The sequence below is a fragment of the Gorilla gorilla genome, chromosome 1, assembly GCF_029281585.2.
Source record: "Gorilla gorilla gorilla isolate KB3781 chromosome 1, NHGRI_mGorGor1-v2.1_pri, whole genome shotgun sequence".
NCBI classification, from domain to species: Eukaryota; Metazoa; Chordata; class Mammalia; order Primates; family Hominidae; genus Gorilla; species Gorilla gorilla.
The window spans coordinates 13,853,653-13,879,657 of NC_073224.2; the positions used below are offsets into that span (position 1 = coordinate 13,853,653).

Below are 26,005 nucleotides of genomic sequence, written 5' to 3' on the forward strand. Positions count from 1 at the left end.
TCTCCGTCTTCACACCCTGCTGGAAGAAGCAGAATAAGTAATTCAGACATACTTATATTTATACTTGAGTGGGCCAGGCAACTGCTGCATTCTGTACTTAGTTCCTGGCTTCTTAGGGAATGCCAAAAATGAGTGGAATCCTTGATATTTTTGAGACAGAGGCTTTGACTAGACAGGACTGTTAGGATTGCCATTTTAGTTAAACTAAAGGTGTGTGCCCTATGCAATTTAATCTAAGTTCCAATTGAACGGCTTGTTTTTCCAATATCCAGGATTATTAGTCATCTTGGGCTAGACAGGTACAGCTTGTACTGGTTTATATTTCAGTAGGTTTAACAGTAGTGAAAACCAGAGCTCAAAACTGTGCAATGATGAATATTAGAAAGTTTAGCAGTATTGTGTATATAATGCTTTAGCCTAAAGACTTTCAGGTGAGTATGCTCTTCAGCACCTTGGCCTTTCTACCTCTGGCCACACAGGGCATCACACAGATGTCTTCCGCACATGGAACGTAACCAGCATTATGCTCAAAGTTAACAGGAGAACCTTTTTTTTTTTTTTTTTAAACTTCCCCTTCAAAAATAAGAACAAACAGTGTTAGTCTTGGCAGAGGATGTTTAGATAGACCTTTTGCTTGGGATGCAGAGATTCAGGGTTGCAGAGACAGTGGCGAAATGCAAACATCACTGTATTCAAATGTTAGAAGTAGGTATTATTTATGTTAAGATATTTTAATATGAAATCAGAAGTTTTCCTTTTTTACTTACACTTACACACTTTTTTCCTTTATTACTTATATGCATGTGTACATTCATATACATATTTTTAATACATTTTCCTCCTCAGGGCTATTATGAGCCTAAATATTTCTAAATGGCCAGTTGTTTTACTGAATTAATCCTTTTGTAATAATCTGACTAGTAATTGAGTAGAAATAGTCTCATGTTGCTACCATGAGATCCTAAGGGTGGTTGTGGCATGGAAAGGTCTTATATTCAGCTGTTCTGGAACCACACATAGACTGTAATGGCCACAGAAATATTTTTAATCATGGCAGTATGCACATAGTGTATAATCTGTTTCTATAAACAGTGGAGCCATGCGTTCCTTTTAGTCTAAGCTCACAGCTGTGTATAGATTTATTCACATGATAGTTTTCTTAAAAGCTAAAGTTAGAGAATTGTATTATGTTATTTCTTCTTTATTTTTGTGGAACATTATGTTCATTCTCTATTACTATGTTGCCTGATTCTTGGGAGGGCTGTTATATCTCTATTGTCCGTTTTCAAGAAATTAGAAAATATGTGAGAAAGCATTTAAGACATGCTTTAGTAGAGGTTTATGTCCAAATAAGAAGTCACACTCCAATGGATTGTCATTGTTGCATGAAATTATTTTTCTCTTATATTGTTTACAATGTATTCTTTCTTGAATTTTCTTCTTTCAGAGAAGAGTTCCAGTCACAAATGCATATATGATGCATTTTGACATTTACTGCTAAGATGAAATGCAGAAATGAAACCACACATCCATTTTAGTATTCTCAGATGTGATTAGATGTACTTGCTCATGTTTTTATGCTACTGACTTATAAGAAAAAAAATATTTTAAAAGGGTAACCGTTAAACAGCTAGGACCTGCAACTTCAGTGCTTCTGGGATAACTGGAACATCAGAAGGACAGATTTTATTACAGCATAATCACACCTCATTTCTTTCATCAGCAGTTGTCACCAGACGCTGTTACTTCCTAAAATGGCAGACAATCTTCCCACAGAGTTTGATGTGGTTATAATAGGGACAGGTTTGCCCGAATCCATACTTGCAGCTGCATGTTCAAGAAGTGGTCAGAGGGTTCTGCATATTGATTCAAGAAGCTACTATGGAGGAAACTGGGCTAGTTTCAGCTTTTCAGGATTGCTATCCTGGTTGAAGGAGTATCAGCAAAACAATGACATTGGGGAAGAAAGTACTGTTGTATGGCAGGACCTGATCCATGAATCAGAAGAAGCCATCACCCTTCACAAGAAGGATGAAACTATTCAACACACAGAAGCTTTTTGCTACGCCAGTCAGGATATGGAGGACAACGTTGAAGAGATTGGTGCTCTGCAGAAAAATCCTTCTTCGGGGGTGTCTAATACCTTCACTGAAGTTCTGGATTCTGCATTACCTGAAGAAAGCCAGTCATCATATTTTAATAGCGACGAAATGCCTGCAAAACACACTCAGAAAAGTGATACAGAGATTTCACTAGAAGTAACTGATGTAGAGGAATCAATGGAGAAGGAAAAGTATTGTGGAGATAAAACTTGTATGCACACAGTTTCAGATAAAGATGGAGATAAAGATGAAAGCAAATCTACAATAGAAGATAAGGCCGATGAACCAATTAGAAATAGGATTACTTACTCTCAAATAGTTAAAGAAGGCAGGAGGTTTAATATTGATTTGGTGTCAAAACTGCTGTATTCTCAAGGATTGCTAATTGATCTTTTAATCAAATCAGATGTTAGTCGTTATGTAGAATTTAAAAATGTCACTAGGATTCTTGCATTTCGGGAAGGAAAGGTAGAACAAGTTCCTTGTTCCAGAGCAGATGTCTTTAATAGCAAGGAACTCACCATGGTTGAAAAGAGGATGCTAATGAAATTTCTCACATTTTGTTTAGAGTATGAACAACATCCTGATGAATACCAAGCTTTCAGGCAGTGTTCATTTTCAGAATACTTAAAAACTAAAAAACTAACTCCCAACCTTCAACATTTTGTGCTGCACTCAATTGCAATGACATCAGAATCATCTTGCACTACAATAGATGGTCTTAACGCAACTAAAAACTTCCTTCAGTGTCTCGGACGGTTTGGCAACACTCCCTTTTTATTTCCCTTGTATGGCCAAGGAGAAATTCCCCAGGGTTTCTGTAGGATGTGTGCAGTTTTTGGTGGAATCTATTGTCTTCGTCATAAAGTACAATGCTTTGTAGTTGACAAAGAATCTGGACGATGTAAAGCAATTATAGATCACTTTGGTCAAAGAATAAATGCTAAATATTTTATTGTGGAAGACAGTTACCTTTCTGAGGAAACATGCTCAAATGTGCAGTATAAGCAGATCTCTAGGGCGGTACTCATTACAGATCAGTCTATACTAAAGACAGATTTAGATCAGCAGACTTCCATTCTGATAGTTCCTCCAGCAGAGCCAGGAGCTTGTGCTGTACGGGTCACAGAGTTATGTTCTTCAACCATGACATGCATGAAGGACACCTATCTGGTACATTTGACATGTTCATCTTCTAAAACAGCAAGAGAAGACTTAGAATCAGTGGTGAAGAAATTATTCACTCCGTATACTGAAACAGAAATAAACGAGGAAGAACTTACAAAGCCAAGACTCTTGTGGGCTCTTTATTTTAATATGAGAGATTCCTCAGGAATCAGCAGAAGCTCATATAATGGCTTGCCTTCCAATGTTTATGTCTGCTCTGGGCCTGACTGTGGCCTGGGAAATGAGCATGCTGTCAAGCAAGCTGAAACACTTTTCCAGGAGATCTTTCCAACTGAAGAATTCTGCCCTCCACCTCCAAATCCAGAAGACATTATCTTTGATGGTGATGATAGGCAGCCAGAGGCTCCTGGAACCAATAATGTAATGGCCAAACTAGAATCCTCTGAGGAAAGCAAAAACCTAGAAAGCCCAGAGAAGCACCTTCAAAATTAGAAAAGAGCAATCTCGAAATGCTGTTTTGGACCTCCTTCATGGCATCAGAATTTTCTCATTTAAAGGACAGTTTCCCATATGAGTAATTAGAAGTGGTTATATATGATGAATGCTATGCAGATGTTGTCTTTAACTCTCAGACATTCAGCGTTGAATATCTTTGTTAACCTATCAGTGAGTGATTTATTGATTATTGAACATTTTGTTTAGAATGGGCTACATGACCCAGAATCTTAAAACAGAGTTAGCTTTATTTTAGTATTGGGTATATATGTAAGGGTTCCATATTAGCAACTCAGCTTAAAGGTAATGTATTTGCTAATGATCTTCAGATTTTATCTTTGTCTACAGAACAATTAGTAATACCCAAGTAATATTTTAATTACTTTTGCAGCTGTTACAGTTGCTGTGGCCTGTTCGAATAGTGAAACATACACAAATGGCAAATTATGTGGATCTTTTGCATATAATATAAATGTATAGACGTGGTAGGAATAGCAACTAATACAAATGCCAATATGATAATAAAATACATTTGTCTATAATCTTTTAAAGATTAGCTTTGCATGATCCTTTATGCACTGTGAAGGTCTGAAGTTTATAATACCCACTTGACCCTTGTAACTGATGAGGCAATGACGCCACCACAGTGTTCTAATTTACAAAAAGAATTGGAGTTCAATTAGTGGTTGAAAAGCTCATTTTGGGGAGATTGATTGCAAAGGAAATTTGAAAGATAAGATTTATTCTTATTTAATACTTCAGAATATTTCTGCAGAGCCCTGCTCTGGCACTTAAAATAGCTTCCAACAAGTAACTTAGACCAAAAGGAAAAATGAAGTGCCCCAGGAGAAGATACTTCAGAAGGGCTGTTCTGAAATTCCTAAGGAGGAATTCTTAGGAATTCCTAAGGAGAAACAGAGTGAGGCCTTTTTAACCTGGGATTACAGATACTTATAAAACCCTCTATAAATAGATTACCCAAGGTTTTTCAGTGAGAATGAAACATACCACCTTGTTGGCTCTACCACTTTAATTAATATCACTATAACATAACTGATAGGAATGAATCAAAGGAGGATTTACCATGCCCTTTCGGTTGTGTCCCACTTAATAAATTGTGAAGTAACAACTTTCTGTAATCTCTCTTGCCTCTTAGCTGTTATCCAGAGTATAGAAACTTTTTTTCTCCCAGAGCCACCCAATGTCATAAAACTGGCAGTACTCTAATGGTGAAAACCTGTGGAGCTGTCAGAAGACATGAACATGCTTTTCCTCTAGTCCAGTTTCCATTCTTCAGTCAGAGAATGATGATCCCTGTGACAGTTTTTGCTCTGAAATAGTATTTATCATGTGCTTGGTACCTAGTATTATGCTTTCTCATGACAGTTTCTCAACAATCCTGTGAGGCAAATTTGCATGTACCTTCTGTGTTAGTCTGTTCTCGTGCTGTTGATAAAGACACACCTGAGATGGTAATTTATAAAGAAAAAGGTTTAATGGACTCACAGTTCCATGTGGCTGGGGAGGCCTCACAATCATGGTGGAAGGTGAAAGGCACGTCTTACATGGCGGTGGACAAGAGAGAATGAGAACTAAGTGAAAAGGGAAACCCTTTTAAAACCATCAGATATCGTGAGACTTATTTACTACCATGAGAACAGTATGGAGGAAACAACTCCATGATTCAGTTGTATCTCACCAGGTTCCTCCCACAACACGTGGGAATTATAGGAGCTACAATTCAAGATGAGATTTGAGTGGGGACACAGCCAAACCATATCACCTTCAAAGAAGAAATAAGAGAATTATTAGTAATTTGCTCAGAATCTGGTATGTGGAAGAGCCAACATGGGGACCCAGCCTTTTGTGATTCTAAAACCTTTGATCTTTCTACTAACATTCACTGTTAGAGAGTGTAGGCGCTGCAGGAGAAAGAGAAAGTGCCCACGAAAATTAGTCTAGCATTACCGGGGGTAAAAAGCACACACTAGTCCTGCAGCTTATTGAATCAGAGAAATGTGAAGATAAGATGAACTAAACAAACATATTTTACAGCATGGATCTCGAAGCAGAATTTGGCTAAATTTTAACAAAATGTTCTTCAGTAACACATCTCATGATCTGAAGATTGTGTTACAAAAAATATTATCAGGCCAAAATTTGTTCGGAATACACTAATTTTTGCTCCTTTATATGTGAGGAAAATGAGACTAGACAGATTTAAGTAATTGACACCTTACTTAAAGTAGCAAAGTCATGGATTGTATTGACTTTTAAAAATATAGTAAAGTCATATTTAAACTTTATCCTAAAGTTTAAATCTAACAGAACAACTGAAATACTTGAAATAGACCTATAAAATAGTAATTAAAATGAGAAATACATAAGATGATAAATAAAATGAAGGTGAAGGTATTCCAGATCTACCGAAAAGATTTTCAATATCACAGATTATTCATAAGAAATTGAGAAAAGGAACAATCAAGTTGCAAAAGATGGTATAGCCGAATATAATGGAAATAGGAAAAATTAGTCCAAAATAAAGGTTGATTTAGAAATGAAGAAAATGAATATATTTCTTAATACAAAATAAGTGGGAAATGAGAAGTTATACCAATAAAAAGCATTTAAAAATTTAGGGGATATTGTAACCCAGTATAATTTTCTGACAGGTTGGACTTTGACCCTAATGGACTTATTGGTGAACTTTTTCAAATGTTTAAATAATGTCTATCCATGTATCATGAAGGACAGTATGCTTCAAATTGTCTTTTGAGGCAAACATGTTCTCAGTACTAAAAGACATTTTTAGAAGGATTTTATTCTCAACAGATGCAAAATGCAAAATAAAATATTGGCAAACAATACAGCAACAAATAATTTACTATCACTCAGGATTATAAGGCTGGTGTTAAGCAGAACAGCCATTAAATCAGCATCAAAAGAACAAATAGTAAAAATCCAAAGTATTAACTACAGATAACTTTTCAAAAATTCATCATTCACCCTTGATTTAATTATTTCTCTGGCAATGATTTAATAGACTTCTCAGAGTCTGTTAAGTACTTAAACCAAGAACTACCATTATTCCTACTGGGAAAACGTAAACATTTCTCAAGTGGAAAGTAAACAGTGTTGGCACCATTTTTATATATGGTTAAAGAGACCTGTCATTGCAATAAAAGCCAGCATTCACAAAATGAGGAAGATAAGGAAAGTAGCATAAATATTTTCTATTAACATGGCTTTACAACTGCTAAAACTTATAGTATAAAAATGTACTAACAAAGACTAATTCAAGAAGTTGCAGGATACACAATTTTTAAAAATCTCATTTCTACATCTTAGTGACAAACTGCAATTTAAAAAGTGTGTTTGGTTATTAATATATATGAGACTTTTAAAGAAAGTTACACAACTACATAGAGATAAATTAAGAAAGATGCCTAAATAGAAGCAAGTTTAAAGAGCTATATTTTTAAACATGAACAAACTCCCATGGGAGCCATGCTGGTGTAATGGAAAAGTAGTACATGGGGAGATGGGGAGTTTTTTGAAAACCAGAATTACAGTTCTCATTTCACTACTTACCAGTTGTATACTCTTGGGAAAGTCACTCCTAGTATCTATTTCACCATCTACAGAAGAGAAATACTTCACAGAATTATTGTGGGGATTAAGTTAGATAATGTGTTTTAAAATATAAAGCTACATCCAAAGGAATGCCAATATGTGACATTAGTATGAAATTTACTACAGTTCCATTTAACATTCCAACTGGTTGCTGTGTGGAATATGGCATAATTGTAATAAATTATTTAGGAAAGCAAGCAAAGATGTAAGTTTTTTTAATTTAGGGGGAAAAAATGGCAGCCTTGCTCTCCAAATCCTTAAAACATGCTATTAAGCAACCTTTCTGAATATTCTGTGGTGCCAAGTAGAAAGTTTAACTGAAATTAATAAGCCAATGGAAAGAAAGAAATATTAATAACTGCTGGTGGAAAGACTAGCTAGATGTCAGTGTGGAAAGATTAGATCCACTTTACATGTGATATTCCAAATGAATTAAAATGTTAAGTATAAAAAGAAAAATACTACAAGTCTCACACCAATAGTGGTATAAAGGAACTTCATGGCAATTGGCAAGGTAGATCAACTAAGAGAAAAAGTTTTAAATGTGTAGTAAATAGGAAAAAGACAAAACAAGATGGAATTTAAAAGAAGCTATTTGCATTACACATGGATGCACTCAGTTTTTGTAAAACTATATGCATATCCATAAGGGTTTGTACTCTTAGGCAAATTTATAAAGCGATCGTGTATAAATGATATAAAAAATCAATTTGAATGGTATTCAAATTTCCTAATTTTAAAAATGCAACTTTGACTTAGTTCATGCTATTGTGTTAGCAAAATTGTTTTAATTGCATGTGTCCTTATAGCAGCAGCATTGTGTATTAGTAGCCTTTTAAGAGAACTGTGTAGAAGACTATAAAAAGGGCTTTATAACTGATCTTTTGACATACTCACTTTGAGTGGCATATGCCCAGGAAAATATTTAAAAGAAAGAAAAGCTATTTGTACAAAGTTTTCTAGCAATTCCACTCAGATAACTTTAAGGGGGAAAAAAGCCCAACGATTGGGAAATGGTTAAGTAAATTTTGGTGTATTGCTAGTGCTATCACAGAATGTTATATAGCCATTCAATAATATTGATATATGTAAAATTGTATGCAAAAAAGTGAGATTCAAAAATGTTAATAAGAACATAAATTGTGTTTACTGATACATGTGAAAATTTAGGTCTACATTGAAAAGAATCAGAAGATAACATGTAATTCAGTTTAACATTAGGGGTTCTTTATTTTTCTTCTGTTAAATATTGATGTATGCAATAAAAAATAAAAGATTAATTGGTAAAGTGGTTTACTGAACTGGTGAGAAAATTACTGATTTCTTAGAAGTTTCTAAAATTCTATTTTAAATTAAAATATACATTTCTAGGTGTTAAAGTCAAAAAAGATCATCTTCAAATATGTGTGGCAGAAAGTTTTACAAATCTTGGTGGGAAGGAATTTTCGGTCAAGATGAACTTCATAATTTATTTTTTCTTAGTTGATCACCATTAAGGAATAGTAATAGAAATATTAGTAATACATTCTAGGACATCAGCATGAAGACGTCATATACTAATTAAAGTATGCCCCTAAATGCAAACATGTCACTTGGGAATCTTAAAAACCGTGGAGATGAAAGTTGGATTCATAGATGTGACCGAACCTGGTTTGCAGAGAGACCTGTGCGAAGGCCAGATCTTGGGGGACTGAGGATGCGACAGACCCTTTCTTCCAGTCAGCGTGAGAGATCCAAATCAAGGTGATTTAATTTAATAAGCATCCATTGAACACCTACTGTGGGTTATGAATTGGCATTATTCTGGGAAATTAGAGATATAAAAATAAGTGCTCTGTACCTGACAAACATTCTGTTGGAATGTTTTCCTTAAGGTAAGGTACCTTTTACCTTAATGAGCATTTAAGACATTTTTTACCCATCTCACTCCCCACTGTAACTAGCACTTCCTGTTTCCTGGCAAAAGAAAAAACAAAACAGAAGTCTCTGCCTTGTGCACGGCATCGCTTTTAAAAGGTGCCAAAACTTACTACACAGTTGAAAACAAGTGGCTTAAAGGTTAAAAGCTGAATCGTTTAACACTCTCCGAAATCTATTTCGGACGACATTCAGTGAGTTAAGTTTTTCACATTAATCAGAAACTTTTTCTTTTGCCTGGGGAAGGAGCCAAGAGGAGCTCTAGGGGATTGGGTCTAGAAGCCCAGGACATCAAGGGCTTAGGGAGAGGAAGTATAAAGAAATTAGATCATAAAGTTTCAATACCAAGAAATTCTGATTAAGATTAATTTTATTTGCCTTCATCTTGATGGATCAAGTGAAAGTCATGCTCCTGTTGCATAAAGGTGGCTGCTTCCTCTGAAAATTTTCAGATTTTTATTTTAGTATTTTTACCTTCATTATAAAGAAGCATTTGTAGTGTAGTTCATTTCCTTTTAACCAGCAACCAAATGTATTCACATTTCAACAGCAGGGGACACAGTACTTCCAGCTTTCTGTAAGGCATGAACAGTACAAAAGCTGAGTGATTCACCTGAAAGAATTTGGCTATAACAAAAATACGTGACAACAGTTCTGCTCCAGCATTTGTAGGAATGCTTTTCTCTTGACAACTACATTTTCTTATGTCATCCTCAGGAAAACTGTGTAAGGTAAGAAAGGGCAGGTATTTATACCAGTTTTTTTGTAGATAAAACCTGGAGGAGTTAAGTGACTTGCCTGGACTCTCCTACTTTGTATTGAGACCAATTAATGAGAAATGAAATGCTACTGTTTCGCTTTGCTTGCATCTCAAGAGTGATTTATTACATGTAAGAGTATGTAACACATAAAGCACTATTTAAAAAGTGGTGGCTTCTGGAACTTTAGATTGGCTTTTCAACAAATAGCAAAATAATCCTATAAATTACAGTTTTTATAATTATAATAAAATGGGCCAACTCCGATTGAAAGAGAAGGGAGTTAAGTTCACTCCTGAAATCAGAAAAACGATTTCTTTATTCTGATATGTCAAGAGCTTAAAATCTTTATATATAATACCTTCATTGGTCCCTGCTGATGTCCTATGATTCTTGGCATTTGCTTGTTGCTAAATATATATTTAATTCTAATACACTCTGGACAACTATTTAATATTAATAAAGGCATACACGTCAGAGGAATGACTGGATTCAGAGGTGCAGGGTTGACAAAGTGTAGCAGGAAGATGAATACCTGATTATAATTCAGTGAGAATGAGATACATATTTAGGCATTTTATAGTTTAATCCTTGAGGATACTAGTACAGTGTGTTTTATGCTATTTATTTTTATTACACATCATATAATTAAAGCCCTTGAGTTCTCTATTGCTGCTCATTTGAGACTCTTACTTGTTCCGTATTCATCTCTGACATAAAAGTAAATATTACCCAGTATGGGGAAACTTTATTTTTTATCATTACTATAAGTTAATTTTACTATATTTGTAAGTTAAGTTTACAGTTAAAGCTTGTGTAACCATTGCAGTATTTTACCAGCTATAAAGGAAAAATTTGGGGGAATGTATTGGCTGAGGAGGTGCTTGGAGTCTTGTTTTTAGGCAATTAATAATACAGTTAATTTCCTAAAATGATTTAAGTGAAGTATTATGGAGAAATGAGCTGTACATTGTTCTGTTCTCATTTTATAAATACATAACATTATTTGTAATGACCCCTGCTGTTGAAACATAAGTACCAACCAGATACTAAAAGTAAAAAGCAAAAGATGAGAATTGCACTGGAAATAGTTTGTCAGGAGATTGTAATCTCCTTTCAAACAAAGACTATGTGTGTGGTACCTCTGCATTCCCTGGAATTGCTTACATTTCACAGGTACCCCCCCAACGATTTGCTAATTGAAAGACCAGCTAGCAGTTTCCAGTGGCTCTTTTCTTCCATGTCATCCTCTTGCCTTCACACTGTTCTAGGTTCGAACCTGAGGAACAGAGGACTGCTAGGACCCATCTCTGGTAAAATATATCGCAATCATAGTCCTGGCTTCTTGTATTATTAGTACAGATCATTAGTTTTAGGGTAAGCCTATATGAGTCAATAAAGCTACTTAAAAATAGTACACATTTAAATATAAGAGGTTCCATCTAAATAATTTTGCTGATTTTCTCCCATTAAGGCAGTGATTTTTAAACCAGGGTGTTTGGCCTTTTATTGGCAAAGTCTGGAGACATTCTGGTTTTCACATCTGGGAATCAGATGCTACTGGCATTCAGTGGGTAGAGGGCAGGGGTGTTGTTCAACATTCTGCAATGCAGGTCAGCTCCCTCATAACAAAGAATTATCCAGCCCCAAATATCAATAAGCGCCAAGTTGAGAAAAACTGCACTAGAGCAAGTGTTGAATATTCATAAGGAGTCTGCTTTCCTCCTCAGGTTTTCTGACCCCTATCAGTGCTTCTTCAACAGGGTCATTGTTGATAGGAACTGCTGTCTTTGCTGCTCCCATATAGATCCCCCAGTTCCCCACTACCTTCCCTCGCCAATCTTCACAGTGGCTTCCTTCTGGTGGTTTATTATAACACAGATTCCAAAACAAAAGTCAGAGAATTAGAGAATATTTTTCATCCTGCCCTAGTTTGGTATAGGTTAGAAATTTGCAATTTTTGGTATTTTTAAAATAATTTTATCCAGAAATACAGTTCCTCTGCAAGGCAATTATGTTAATAGAAATGAGAGGTAATCTTTCTATGCATGGCAACTACCTCAAAATCAATGTAAAAACATTTTAGCATACTGTTTTTGGAAGGGGTGCTATTCACTTGACAGACTATTGGCAAATTAATCAAATTACACATATATAACAATAGTATGGCTTCGGAGAAGCCTATTCAAGACTAAACAAACCATCCATAATTGTACACACATTTGCACTTACTGGTGGTTCACCAAGCAATGAGATAGGCAGCAGCTTGGCATTTTGTAGATGGGTGTTAACTATAGAAAATACTTAATTGCAATGGAATGAGTCAGTATGCTTAATGCAGATAAGAACTTTAACTAGACACTGCCAAGTGAAGCATAGGGTTCATTACAATGTAATATTTATTGAGCATGAACCGTGTCCCAGTTTCTGTGCTAGACTCTGGGATACAGAGATGAAATTTTAACTAACACTTAGCACTAACTGGATGCCAAGTACTGCTCTGCATGGTTGCTATATTTATTTTATGTTACCCTCATAAAAACCTAGTTGGGTAGGTATTTTATTATCCCCATTTGCAGACGGGTAAACAGACAATGTGAAGACAAAGAGCTTGACCAAGATCACACAGCTGGTAAGTGGTAGAAGTGGGCTTCAAACCCAGGCAGTTTGATTCCATAACCCCCAAGCTTGGTGCACATGCTATACTGAGATGTGATGTGGTGCCTTCAGAGGTGTCCAGTGAAGTCCAGGAACACTAGTAACTGCTTCTGTGCCATGAACGGTTCTGATTTCTTCACACATTTTATCTCAATTTTTAAAGCAGCTCTGTGAGGTAGGTATTAATGTTTCCATATGTAGATGAGAAATAAGGCTCAGTAACTCTCTGAAAGTCAGAATCTGTAAGTACTGGAACGCTCAAGCCATTGGGCCTGACATTGATGCACAATTAACCACTATATTAATCAGGCTGTGATCATTTCTGCAGTATATAAACAGAGTAGTCCTACTAGGGAAATCTAGGAATGCTTCAAAAAAGAAAAGGTGTTTCTGCTTGGCCCTGATGGTTGAGAAGGATTTCCGTGGGCTGATATGAGGAACAACACCCCATGTAGGAAGAATAGCAGAAACAGGCATGGAGGCATTGAGGACACAGTCTGCATGGCTGGAGCATGGAGTGCCTGACCTGGCATCGGGAGGCAGGACAGGTGAAAGAGGGTCCACAGTGTCTGGAGCATAGAGTGCCCGGCCTGGCATGGAGAGGCAGGACAGGTGAAAGAGGGTCCACAGTGTCTGGAGCATAGAGTGCCTGGCCTGGCATGGGGAGGCAGGACAGGTGGAAGAGGGTCCACAGTGTCTGGAGCATAGAGTGCCTGGCCTGGCGTGGGGAGGCAGGACAGGTGGAAGAGGGTCCACAGTGTCTGGAGCATAGAGTGCCTGGCCTGGCGTGGGGAGGCAGGACAGGTGGAAGAGGGTCCACAGTGCCTGGAGCATAGAGTGCCTGGCCTGGCGTGGAGAGGCAGGACAGGTGGAAGAGGGTCCAGTGTCTGTAACCTTGAATAGCTTGCTAAGATTTGGGGGCTTTTATTCAGCGGATGAGGTACTGTGGAAGGTTTTTCTTGATAAGACTTATGTTTCAAAGGTTAGCCTGGTGACAGTGGAGAGGAGGCTGGGAAAAAGATGTGGATACTGGAGGCAAGGGACTGGCAAGGAGGAAGAATGTGATAAGGCCTGGATAGGGCAGAGCGAAGGGAATGAAAGAGGCAGAGAACAATTTGAAGACAGAAATACAGGATTTGGAAAATGTCTACATTACAAGTTAGGTAGAGAGGGAAAGGAATCGAGAATGTCTAAAATTTCAGTTTTGGTGTCTGAATGTATGTAATTCATTTAACTGGAAACAGGGTTTGAGGAAAAGCAAATGGATTTAGTTTTGGTCATACAGGGTGATCAGTAGATGGCTGTGGAAGGTCTTGGAGGGCTTTGTATGCCATTCTAAGGAATTCTGACTACTTTATCCTAGTGGAGAAGCACCTAATGGTATTAAATAAGAAACAGATTGCATTTGCTTATCTTTGTGTCCATATGGAAGATGAATCGAGGAGAGGCAAGAATGGAGAAGGGTGATCAGACAGAAAGCTATTAAAACAGTTTGGCAAGAGCTGGTGAGAGTCTGAATTAGGGCAATAGTAGTCAGGACAACAAAGGACAGATTTGAGAACTGTTGAGATAAATTAGCCTGACTTAGTGATTGAGTGAATGGGAGTACTGCAAAAATGGAAGAGAAATCAGAAGAAAATTAATAGCTGTGGACTTGGTAATGCAAATATGGTGCCCTGCCTGATTTGGCATAGTAACTCCCACCCCTGGATTAGTCCTGAGCCAGAAAGAGTTTTTGTTGTTGTTGTTGTTGTTGTTGTTTTAAGATTTCTAGGTATAGACTCTTTAAAAAAAACAAACTTCCTGGGCTTCTGAAAGCTCAGGGATTTGAGTCAGAGCGTGCCAGTACTTTGATTGCCAGGGAGTCTGTCCAAATACAAAGAAACTAAGCCAGTGATGGGAGGAGAGAGCCAAAGCCCTGATGACATTGCTTCAGGCCTCTGGATGACGCGGCCCATATATTTCTACTGGACACTATGCTCGAAGCCAGTGCCACTTTGGACTTGCCAGTTACATAAGATTACCCACTTACTTGCTCCTTAAAGGGAAAAAACATGCGGTATAGAAATAGTACATGATGCAGAAGAGAGAAGTGTTATAGAAGCCAAGAGGAATTTCAACAAGAGAGTGGGCCAAAGTGTTACCATTGCAAAGAGGCTGGGTGAAACCAATGTTTTAGCAATTGATTTATCAATTGTTGAAATTCTAGAACAATGGTTTTAAACTAAAGAGTGCTAATGAATTGAATGGGCACCTCTTTAAAATGTGGATCACCAGGCAGCACTCCTGCATTCTGGGCCAGTAGGTACACAGAGGACTATTGTAATCGATTGCTGGGTGGGTGGTGGGTTGTCATGCATTGTGACATAAATGAGAAGGAATCAAACAAGTATCAGATGATATGGTAGTGAGATTTAATTTCTCTTCTGGTGAGTATTTTGGCAAGTTATAAGAAAGCATTAAAATTTTGCACACCTTCTTACCTAACAATTATATTGTCAAGAATTTAACCTAAGGAGATAATCATGAATGCATATAAATATATAGCTACACTGATTATAATGTCCATAGCTAACACTTAGTGTGTACCATATGCCAAGTACTGTGATAAGAGCTTTATGCATATTAATGAACTCTATTTTTGTCTCAACTCCATGAGGTAGTTAGATATATCAGTACTCCATTTTACATTTAGAAAATTAAAGCACCAGGAGATTAATTTGTTCAAGGTCACACAAAAAGTGGAGGATATGGAACCTAAACCAGTGCCCTTGATCACTGTGTCTCACTCTCTCTCCCCACAGCACTGTTAGGAGAGTGAAACATTGAAAGAAATTCAAAAGTCCACAGTTTGAAGCCTGAGAGAGCACATATTCCAGAAATCAACATACCACCAAGCAAATCATTTAGGACCTACACCCTGGAAACACTCTTTACCCTGCCTCTCCCCAGAAGTTGATCAGAACTGATCCCATAGTACCTCACATCCCTGCGAAAATCAGTTGATGCCAGAAGGGAAAACCTCTCCAGTTGGCCATGCCTGGGCTCACATCTCTTTATGACCCATTATATTTATTGATCTGTTCCAATCCTGAGCTTCCACTGGATCCTCCCTACATCAGCCGTACACTCCCCTATAACTTCAACATCTTTGAACATTTCTCTACCTCCTTACTTTAACTTAACCCTGGCTGCCCCCAAGAACCCTACTTTCCCACCTGTCCCAGCTGTGATTTCCTTAACACCAGGTATACCCCAGTACCAGGTAGTAGAATAGGTGACTCATTAAATATCACTGCTGCTTCTGAAGCATTACTCCCTCATTCTATAAAACCCTTTGCTTCATCAACACTCTCCCAAGGTGAGGTTGCAAAATTGAACTCACATTTGTCACACAGATGTGCAGGGAATATAAAACTTTAGCTGTCACCTCTTGTTCACAGCCTTAACTCTCCTTTCTGGATCATTCCCATCAGTTAACAAGTCGAGTCACCATCCCCAGTTGTCCCTTGACTTATGACTGTCTGTATTCTTTCTTCAAAGAGCCAGTCTTCTGATTGTCTACTACTTGCACCTCCATATCCTCAGTGAATTTTATTTTGTAATTTACTTAAAAGCTTTTAAATACAGAAAAATGCAAAGAATAATACAATAAGGGTCCATGTATCTACTGCCCATTGAGCAAAGACTGGTATTTCTATATTTGTTTTTATCTAAAGAATTAAAATATTGCAGATAAAATTCACACTTACGTATTTCCTCCATTCCATTTTACCTCCTTTCCCCAGAGGTCACCAACAGGGATTTAAGGTGAATCCAAGCAGTGCTTCCATCCTTTTGTTCACAGTTTATTTACACATTTTTCCCTTTTGATGGAGGTCCATTTCCTGTTTTTCACTATAATATAATAAACAATGCTTCAGAGTATATCTTTATAACATTTCTTCCTGCCCAATATGCACAGAGTTTCTCTAGGGTCATGCTGTCTAATATGATAACTACTAGTCACATGTGTCTCTTGAGCTCTTGAAATGTAGCTAGTTTATACTGAGATGTAAGTGTAAAATATTAATTATATTTCCAAGACTTCGTATGAGAAAAATATAAAATATCTCAATAATTTTATATTGATTACAAATTGAAATAATATTTTGCATATATTAGTGTCTTAGTTCAAGCTGCTATAACAAAATACCCTAAAGTGGGTGGCTTGTAAACACAGAAATTTATATTTCACAGTTCCAGAGGTTGGAAGTCTGAGATCAGGGTACCAGCAGGTTGGGTTCTGGTGAGGGCCCTCTTCCAGGTTAGTGTGCTCTCTTGTGTTATCCTCACATGGCAGAAAGAGAACCAGAGTTAGCCCTGTGGCCTCTTATAACAGCACTAATTCCATTCACCAGGGCTCTGCCTTCATGGCCGAATCACCTTCCAAAGATGTCACCTCATACCATCACTTTGAGGGTTAGGGTTTCAGCACATGCATTTGGGGGGCCACAAACATCCAGACCATACCAGTTGGGTAAAATAAAATATGTTATTAAAGTTAATTGCATCTGTTTCTTTTTACCTTTTAAAAATTTAAATAATGTTTGTGGCTCACATTATATTTCTACTGAACAATGCTGCTCTAGGGTTTATAATTAAACCTGAAATTGCTAGGCATGTACATGCTGGGCAAATTTTCAGATTGATTATTTTCAACTACCCTCAGTCCCACCCCTTTATTTAACACCCCCACCCCGTATTCCCCAGTACTTGGTGAACTTTCCTCTGTCTGGGCTCCTCTGGCACTTAACATCTGTATGTCTCATTTGGCATTTCAAATACGCAATTTTGTATTTTACTTTGTTCTTTCATATTGCGTTTTCCCCTTTACATCAAGGACCATATTTTATGACTTTGCTTCTCCAGAACTAAGCTCAGGGCCCTATACGTTAGAGCAACTCAAATATTTAAAGAAGATTTAGACACACTGGCCTGGTGACTGTCTGCTGTTAGGCTGTGATTTGTCCTGGAACACTTTTATCTGATTTACTTAGAATATGCCACAAGTTTCTTGTACAGCCAGGCTTCTGCTCTCCATAATGTGAGAGAATTCCCTAAGAAGTAACATCAGTCTGTTTCATGATGAAACTGCCCATGTCTCCCCAACAAGCTTCTCACTTCGTGATGGGTCTGGAGTCTAGGGAACTGGCGAGGCCAGGGTGAACCTCAAGGGCATTTAGTTAGATTTTCAAGAGCTTTTCATATGACATCACTTTCAGCCATTTTATGATATGCTGTGTCAGGTTCTATAAAATATGGCATTATTATAGTTTATTGGACTATAAGAAGCAGCAGAATTGCAAAAGACAAGGAGATAGGTAAAGAGGAATAAAAGCTAGAAATGAGTAAAGTACAGAAATCAGAACTGCCTGTATAAGCTAGAAAAGATGCCCTTTCCTCAGGGCTGGCTCAGCCTGGTACCCGGACATCGGTACTGACTCTCTCAACTCGGGAGCCTTGTGCATAATATTACCTTTGGTGTCCCGTGCAGTACTGTTTTGTGAAATGTTAACGCAAATGAATGGTTCAGTTCTTATGTTGGGGCAATTTCCAAATTCCTAATATGCAGCCACTGAGCAGCAGATGGAGACAAAGGCAAGCAAGTTTTAGAGCCCAGTATGAAACAACCAGAAAGTTTTCCTGAAAGTTCTCAAGTTCCAAAGGATGAAGGAGTGTTGATGTAGAAAGATCTGTGAAGAATGAAGGATTTCACACATAAAAGGCACCATAGCACTGAATTGTAAGTATGTACTGTTTCCTTGCCTGGAGTGATCCTTAATTATATCTGAAATATATATATATATATAAACTAGCCTGCCCACTGGAGGCTTGAGGCATATCTCTTTATTCTCTATTTCTTAAAGATGTAGAAGAATTCTTAGATAAGACGAAATAAGCAAAAATAAATAAATACAAAAGTGGGTGTGCAAAAACAAAAAAGATACAATGAGAAAAGAAGAAAGCCTTAAACCTAGCATATACATGAAAGTCTTCTCATTGAACAGAACTATTCCATAGAACATTAAGGTCCTTAAATATATTCCCAATTCTGTGCTGCTGCCTGGACAAAGAGACACAGAATGATGGTGGTGTTGCTTTGCTGAAAACGATGGAGGTCAGCACGGACCAGAAATGGGCTGGCTGCGGAATCCATCAGAGACGGGAGAGAGGGCCACCCCTCTGCGCTGCACCTCTTGGTGTGGGATTGAGACTGAAGGCTTCAGAGGCATCTGGAGTGGTTTCTTGTGCTCCTGCACCAGTGGTGGGAATTGAGGAAAACCTGGGAATTGAGCAAATAGTGATAGAGATTATATTAAAGGAAATCTGATTTTAATCTTGACCCATCGTTCTGAAAGTCAGGATCATCAGTGGTAACTTTTAAACTTACAGATATTCACGTTCTGTCCCAAGCCTACTGGATCAAGTATTTTCAAGGGCAGAGCCTTGGAATCAGCGTTTTAAACCGTCTCCTCAGGAGTTTCGTATGTAGCTATTTCAAAAGCTGGCATTTGGAAACAGCATTCGTATTAAAGGAAAGAGACATGCTGCTCTGATCCAGAAGGTGTTAAACTGAACATCAAAGAGATGAGTTAAATTCGTGTTAACCCCAATTTGACAGTGTGGAAGAGAAGCTTGAAATAGTAGAATGTGAATGGGTCTGGGAACTAGCCTTGTTCTAACACCTACTTTGTGGTCTTGGGGAAAATATCTCATATTTGTAAAGTTTCCTTCTCCCACCTTCTTTTTTTTATTTTTATTTTTATTTTTTTTTAGTTCTTCATTACTTGACATTCTCAGATCAGGATGACTAAGACTTCCAAGGAAATGAGATTTTTCTTGCCTGTCTAAATTGTTCCACACTGGTCACCAATATGGGTTTTGCTTTATACTCCAACGCCTCCACCTCACAAGTTTGTTTACAATTTAAAGCATTTTGCCCAAGTATAGAACTGCACAGGCTATATAGCAATTATGTTTTTCCTTAGCACATTATATATGACAAGCTTCTTCTCTCATTCTCCTCATATGGTCCTGAGGTACCATATCACATTTTCTGGTTGATTAATTACTCACACACAATTACAGTGGAGCGTGTGATATTCATTCTTGAGAGAAGAGTCGCACTCGCCCTCTGTGTTTCCGTGCTCTCCATTTGCATCAGCAGCAGGGTAATAGAAAATGACTTAAATGGAATCAGTGTTGTTATCACCTGCTCTAAAACCTAAACCCTGAGCTCCCTTGAGAGCTTTGTAAATTATAAATGATGGAATGAAGATTTAATTCAGTGCCTCTGAGATTCCCTCATATTTGTCATTTGCTCTTCTGGGATATCGGATTTTTTTCATTTGCTGTCAGGTTAATAATCTAGGAAGGAACACTTAGAAACTAGACTCATCATTGCAGGTCACAGAGCTATTCCACAGTTTATTCATGTGTTGAATGTTTTCATAGAATTAAAAAGACCTCAAGCTTCGCCATTGCTGAGAAACAACTTGCTTTGTGTAATATTTTTTGGGGAAATCCACATAGAGCTCCACACTAGCAGTCAGAAGGTCTGGGTTCTCATTCAAATAGAACCTTCCTAGTCTTGTGACCTTAGGCTAGTCACGGATATCAGCCCCTTTTCTCACACTCTCATCAAATGGGGATGATGAGACTTTCCTGCCTGACATGTCTGGAAAGATCTAATTAGAAAAATACATTAAAAAGTACTTTGAAAATTATAAAATATCATATGAAATAAAGTTATTATAATGTATTATTTTGATTAGAGAATAAGAGATGATAAATCCAACAGGATTATCATTTGACTTTATAACACTCATAAAAATGAATATTTTATAGATTTTTTAATAGCCAAAAATTATCATGTAAGGACTGTCAAATCATATTTTGAGTTGAAAAAGTGATCCTTTAGGTAAAATAGCAGGGAGTTGGCCTTGTTTTACATTCTTCTGACCTGTGTATTGCTAGTTCCCTGAGGGGAAAAAAAAATTTTTCATTGAAATGTCAACTGTGGCTATTTCTAAGCAACGTTTCACCTGAGTGTTTGGTTAATTACAGGGATGACCATGTTTACGCCAGGATTTTTGCTTGTTGTTTGGAAAGAAACATGGTCATGTGTATATAACTTTTATCAGCAACAAATACATAATAATCCCTTATACTATTGTCGGTGACAAAATGATGTCAAAATACAAAGACATACTTAAGTATGTCATACTTAAGTTTACAATTTAATTGGAGAGGTAAGACATAAGTACACAGAATTGTACCAAAATATAGTAAGTAGGAAATAGCAGCCATGAAGATAGTCTGTTTGTGTTGTGGACGGACAGAGTGAGGTATGCACTAAGGAAGTTATAGATGGTGAAAGAGAAGGTTGACTAGGTAGTGCAAGAAATACACAGAGTTTCTTAATAGCCAGCATGCTATGCGAAGGGAGCTTTGCAGGTCATTATTCCAGAAAGGGCTTTGTGAAAGTAATAAGATGATTATCTTAGCACACGTTCCCCGCATATAAAGCCTAAGGCAAAGCATACATGCTAATGCTTTATTGGGGATCATAATCCCAGGGAATCAAAAGTAAGGGAATAGAGGAAGAGGCAGGGAAAGGAGGAGGCCAAATCTTAGAGAGAGGATGCACCACCGAGTTGGCCACAGTAGGTCACTGGGTCTTGCAGGACATCTTCAGAGAGACCACCTGATACTAACGCAGCTTGAAACAACCCACGGCATGACAGGAGAGTGCAAGCAATCTAATCTCTGGCTTCTTCCTGTCTCTTGGCCATTGGTCCAACTCTGCTCCATGAGTTGTTAATGTCCGTTTGCCTCTAGGTTGGATCAGCCAGCTTCAGGCAGCCACTAGGGAAGCCAGAGCCTCCATGGGTCCAGTGCAGCAAGGCACTATCTGCATGCAGGTATGCAATGGTGGTGACAGTGGCAGCAGCTGAAGCTTTGTAACTATAGCCATAGAGCCACCGCTGCTGGGAAGCAAGGCAAACAGGGCACACAGTTGGGAGTATGAGCTTGTGAGTGGAGTCACGGAGATCTGGGATGGCACACAAATAGAGTCCAGTCAATGATTAATCTGGTATATGGTGCCCAGGAGGATGACAAAGGCTGTACAAACAAAAGAAATTTAGTCATAGATGGCTGACAGCAGTCATTTACGGAATATGAACCTGCACTAGAATAGTGGGAATGGTATGAGGCACAGAAATGAATTTAGAAATGTTTCCTAAGAAAGGCTTTCTGTTGGTTTTAAAAGCAAATACGAGATAGGGGATAGAGGAATGGGAAAACTAAGCAAAACAATGTGTTCCTAAAGTGGATCAGAGTCTGATGCAGTTTTCTTGAGCATACTGTGGTAGGTTATCATAAAACCTAGATTGCTGTGTTCACGAAATAATTTTAAGTGTTGGAAACAAAGCGTATGCCTCCCATTTTATCTGTGGTACCACACTTCACACTTTTATTCTATGAGTGCAGTTGATTTAGGATTAGAATTTAGAATTCTCAGTTCCTGTTAAGTGCTTTCATCCAACTGTTTTTTTTTTTTTTTTTTTTTAGACTTTGGCCCCACTGTGCTTATGTTTGTTATTCTTCTGAACCTTAATTAATTCCACAGAGAAGTTACTTTATATTCAAACTTTTTTCCCACTCAGCCCATAGACTCTGGTCATACTGGATATTTCTTGGGTCTCTTAGTGTAATAATGATCCTTTTTTGCATTGTTAACCATCTTGTTCAATATCCTTTCCTGACGAGCAGAGGCATAAGTGTGGAAAAAGTTCTAATGAGGTCCTATTCCAAGATAGGGCTCTCCTTTTCCTTGGTTATGGTTTGTGGAGTTTAAGCAATTACTGGGGGGAAACAAACGCCTAAAGCTTTGTCAAATCAGAGGCAAGTCAAAAAGTCTAAGGCTAGGATATCTGTCCAAATGGGACTATAGGCATAAAAGCCTAAGGCTAGGATATCTGTCCGAATGGGACTATAGGCAGAAAAGCCTAAGGCTAGGATATCTGTCCAAATGGGACTATAGGCAGAAAAGCCTAAGGCTAGGATATCTGTCCAAATGGGACTTTAGGCAGAAAAGCCTAAGGCTAGGATATCTGTCCAAATGGGACTATAGGCAGAAAAGAAGCCAAGTTTGAAGCCAGAATGGTCAGAGAACAAGGGGAGCTGATATTAAAAGAACCAAAGATAACAGAGGGGAGGTAAGCCTGGCACGATTTCCAAGCTACTGCACAGGTGCCCAACGTAGCCTAGGAGGAGATGCTTATGGTGAAAAATGTCCGTATGTTTTAACAACTATGGCAACTATTTGCCCCGTGTACCCTATTTTTTAAAAAGTCACTAAATTTAATAGAAAAAAAAATGCAATGCATGTGAAATACCAGTGAAGGATAGCATGAGTGAGCACAATGGAAACAACAGTGCAGCATTTTAAACCGTGAGCAGCTAGCCACAGACCACAGCATGTGGCCTGCCTCATTCAATCGTTCTCTTCTGGTAGTTCACTGGCCCTCTCTTAAGGGGCCTCTCAGTTTTAAATGCACTGCAAGCATTTGGGTAGCTATGACACACAATGGTCAGAAATAAATTTCTATATAAGTTGATTACCTGAAATCATAATTTTTTTTTTAATTTTGAGACGGAGTCTCACTCTGTTGCCCAGGCTGGAGTGCATTGGCATGATCTCGGCTGACTGCAACCTCCACCTCATGGATTCCAGCGATTCTCCTGCTTCAGCCTCCCAAGTAGCTGGGACTACAGGTGCGCACCACCAAGCCTGGCTAATTTTTGTATTTTTAGTAGAAACAGGGTTTCACCATGTTGGCCAGGCTGGTCTCAAACTCCTGACCTCAGGTGATCTGCCTGCCTTGGCCTCCCAAAGTGCTGGGATTACAGGCATGAGCCACCACACCGGACCTGAAATCTTAATTTTTTAACCCATAGAAAGGGTTTTAATTTTGATGTTGTGCTGGGTTTCCTTTGAAACTGAGTCATTGTGCACGAAATATGAAGACTACTGAACATGAAAAATTTAATAGAATGCAGTTTCCACATCCTGATGTGGAAAACATGTATAATAAAAACCAACCACCACTTTGGTTGTTCTAGCAAACTGCTTTTATTGGTCAAATGGAAATCACTCATTCTAACAGCTGAGAGATATTATTCAAATGAAGGTAGTCTTTCATTTTCTCTAAAATTCTTCAATTTAAGAATATTGAGTTTTAAAAAATGACTTCTTCTGATATGAAAGGTAGACATGGTTACAGAACATACGTAGCAGACAATGGATTAAATATGCTTTCTATAGAGACTCTACATCACTAGTATAAAATTTTTGATAATTCTCAAAGAAGAATTAGAAAACAAGTATAGCACAGCATGGACTTTGGAAGCAGACTGTGTGATTCGAGTCTTGGCTCTTTTATTTTTTAGCTTGTGACCTTGGCAAATGACTAAACCATTATTGCCTCAGTTTCTTCATCTGTAAAATGGGAATCATAATAATTTCTACATGTCTCACAGAGTTGTTATGAAGATTAAGTGAGATAACACAGGTAAACTGCTTAGAACAGTCCCTGACTCATAGTAAGTACTCTCTATAAGTGTTAGTGGGCTGAAATTACTATTGTTAATTAAATAAAAAGGAGGAAGGAAACTTTCTCAACAAATAAGCAATAGAAACAAGATTTCAAAGAAGAATTGGTTACTTGCTTAAAAGAACAAACTTTTTCAGGCATATTAAATATACTGGTTTTCTTTAATATTGTTCCATATGACTAGATATTATAGGAGCAACAGGATGGTATGCCCGCTGCATGGTAACAGCCATGATCGAGTGGATGCTGAGCGAGGAGATGGAGGAGACCCTAAAATTCATCTCCCTGAGGAGATCTGGGCTGGGATTTTTAAGGGGACCATGAGGAGAAAGAGGATGGGAATTGGGGTCATTGATTGGTTGGGTTACAGGGGATGAAATCATCAGGATGTGGAAACTGCATTCTTTGGTGAGTCAGCTTCTCGTGGGATCCTTCAGGCAAGCTGATGTCAGTAGTTTCGCTGGTACGTAGGACCTGAAAGAATATCTCAAATAGAAAACTTAACATTATATAATGTTCAAGCTGTTATCCATAGAGCAGTTAAGGGGAACTATAATTTTGTCACAGGGTCTACGTGATTCTGGGACAAGAGGCAAACAGCTATGAGGAAGCAGGTCAGAGAGCAAGCTGACCTCATAATCCATGCTGAATGTACCACAGGCTTGGTTTATTTTACATTCCCCTTGTCCTTTTTTCCTTGATTAATTTTATAAAGCTTCTAGGGATGGTTTCATAAAGATCACTATTTAGTAAAGTAGTATCTTTATTAAGCAATCTTCATAGAGTTTTGTTTCCATTACTATCTGTGAACAAAAATAGTTAAACTGCATCTTTTTAAATTTCTACAAATCGATATATTTTTGAATGAGCAAAATTTTCATTAATTTGAGAAAAATGCATCCACTTAGTTTGGAAGATTTTACTGTGTGCTCATCCACCCAGCCAACTCTGAAGACCACAAGACAGGTATTTACAGTTGCCCCATTTTATAGGTAGAGAATTTGAAACACAGTCCATCCAGATATTGTTCAAAATGATCCAGAGAATCTATGATGACATAAGTTATCCCCTAATCATCTTCACTTCCAAATTTACTTCTCTCCCATTTCTTTTCTAAGTCAATGCAACATCAGCTATTAATTATAACAAACCAGTAACCCAAGACTTCCTTTGATTCTTCTTCATTCATTCCCACAGCCAACAAAGATTAACTTCCTTAAATATGGTGGACCTTCCTCGTCTCTCCTTCCCTAGTGCCACTGCATCAATTTCATTCCTTATCACAGTAACCATATTTCTCCACTAGGTTTCCCTAGAACCAGGCTTGGCTCACCATCCATTTTCCTCATTGCAGCCCAAGGGAACTTCCCATAAGGAAAACCTCCAAAAGCAAAATCAAAAGAAAATAAAATTCTCTAGAATTGTGTTGTAATGGAAGTGAACAAAAACAGCTTAATGGCTCCTCAGAGCCCTCGGGACACATTCCAAGCTCCACGCATGGCATTTAAGGCTTTTCTAGGAGAGTCCTTAGTCTTTTCATTCTCTGTTTAGAACTCCGTCCTACCATTTTGAATTATTTGCAGGCACCCAAATGGTGCAAGCTCTGTCAGATCTCCATGTATTTACATAAGCTGTTTTCTCTTCCTGGAAT

At 37.8% G+C, this 26,005-nt stretch overlaps 2 protein-coding genes across 3 annotated transcripts in view; both read left to right on the forward strand.

The window, feature by feature from the left end:
* The window catches only part of OPN3 (opsin 3), a 46,856-nt gene that overhangs the window by 2,908 nt on the left and 17,943 nt on the right, over nt 1-26,005 (forward strand). The window contains exon 2 of one of the 2 annotated variants that reach the window (XM_055380471.2): nt 1,448-8,659. The exons of the other annotated variant lie outside the window; for it this stretch is intronic. Coding sequence (XP_055236446.1) covers nt 1,448-1,488 — 41 coding nt within the window. The 3' untranslated portion in view covers nt 1,489-8,659. Of the gene's footprint in view, nt 1-1,447; nt 8,660-26,005 lie in introns of those variants that run through there. 2 annotated transcript variants of the gene reach the window in all.
* On the forward strand, nt 1,755-8,659 carry CHML (CHM like Rab escort protein). The gene has a single exon (XM_055380435.2). It carries the CDS (start codon nt 1,755-1,757, stop codon nt 3,720-3,722), a length of 1,968 nt encoding a protein of 655 aa, XP_055236410.2. The 3' UTR covers nt 3,723-8,659.

Coding starts and splice junctions, on each gene's coding strand:
- CHML (XM_055380435.2), top strand. CDS start 1,755: ATGGCAGACAATCTTCCCACAGAGTTTGATGTGGTTATAATAGGGACA.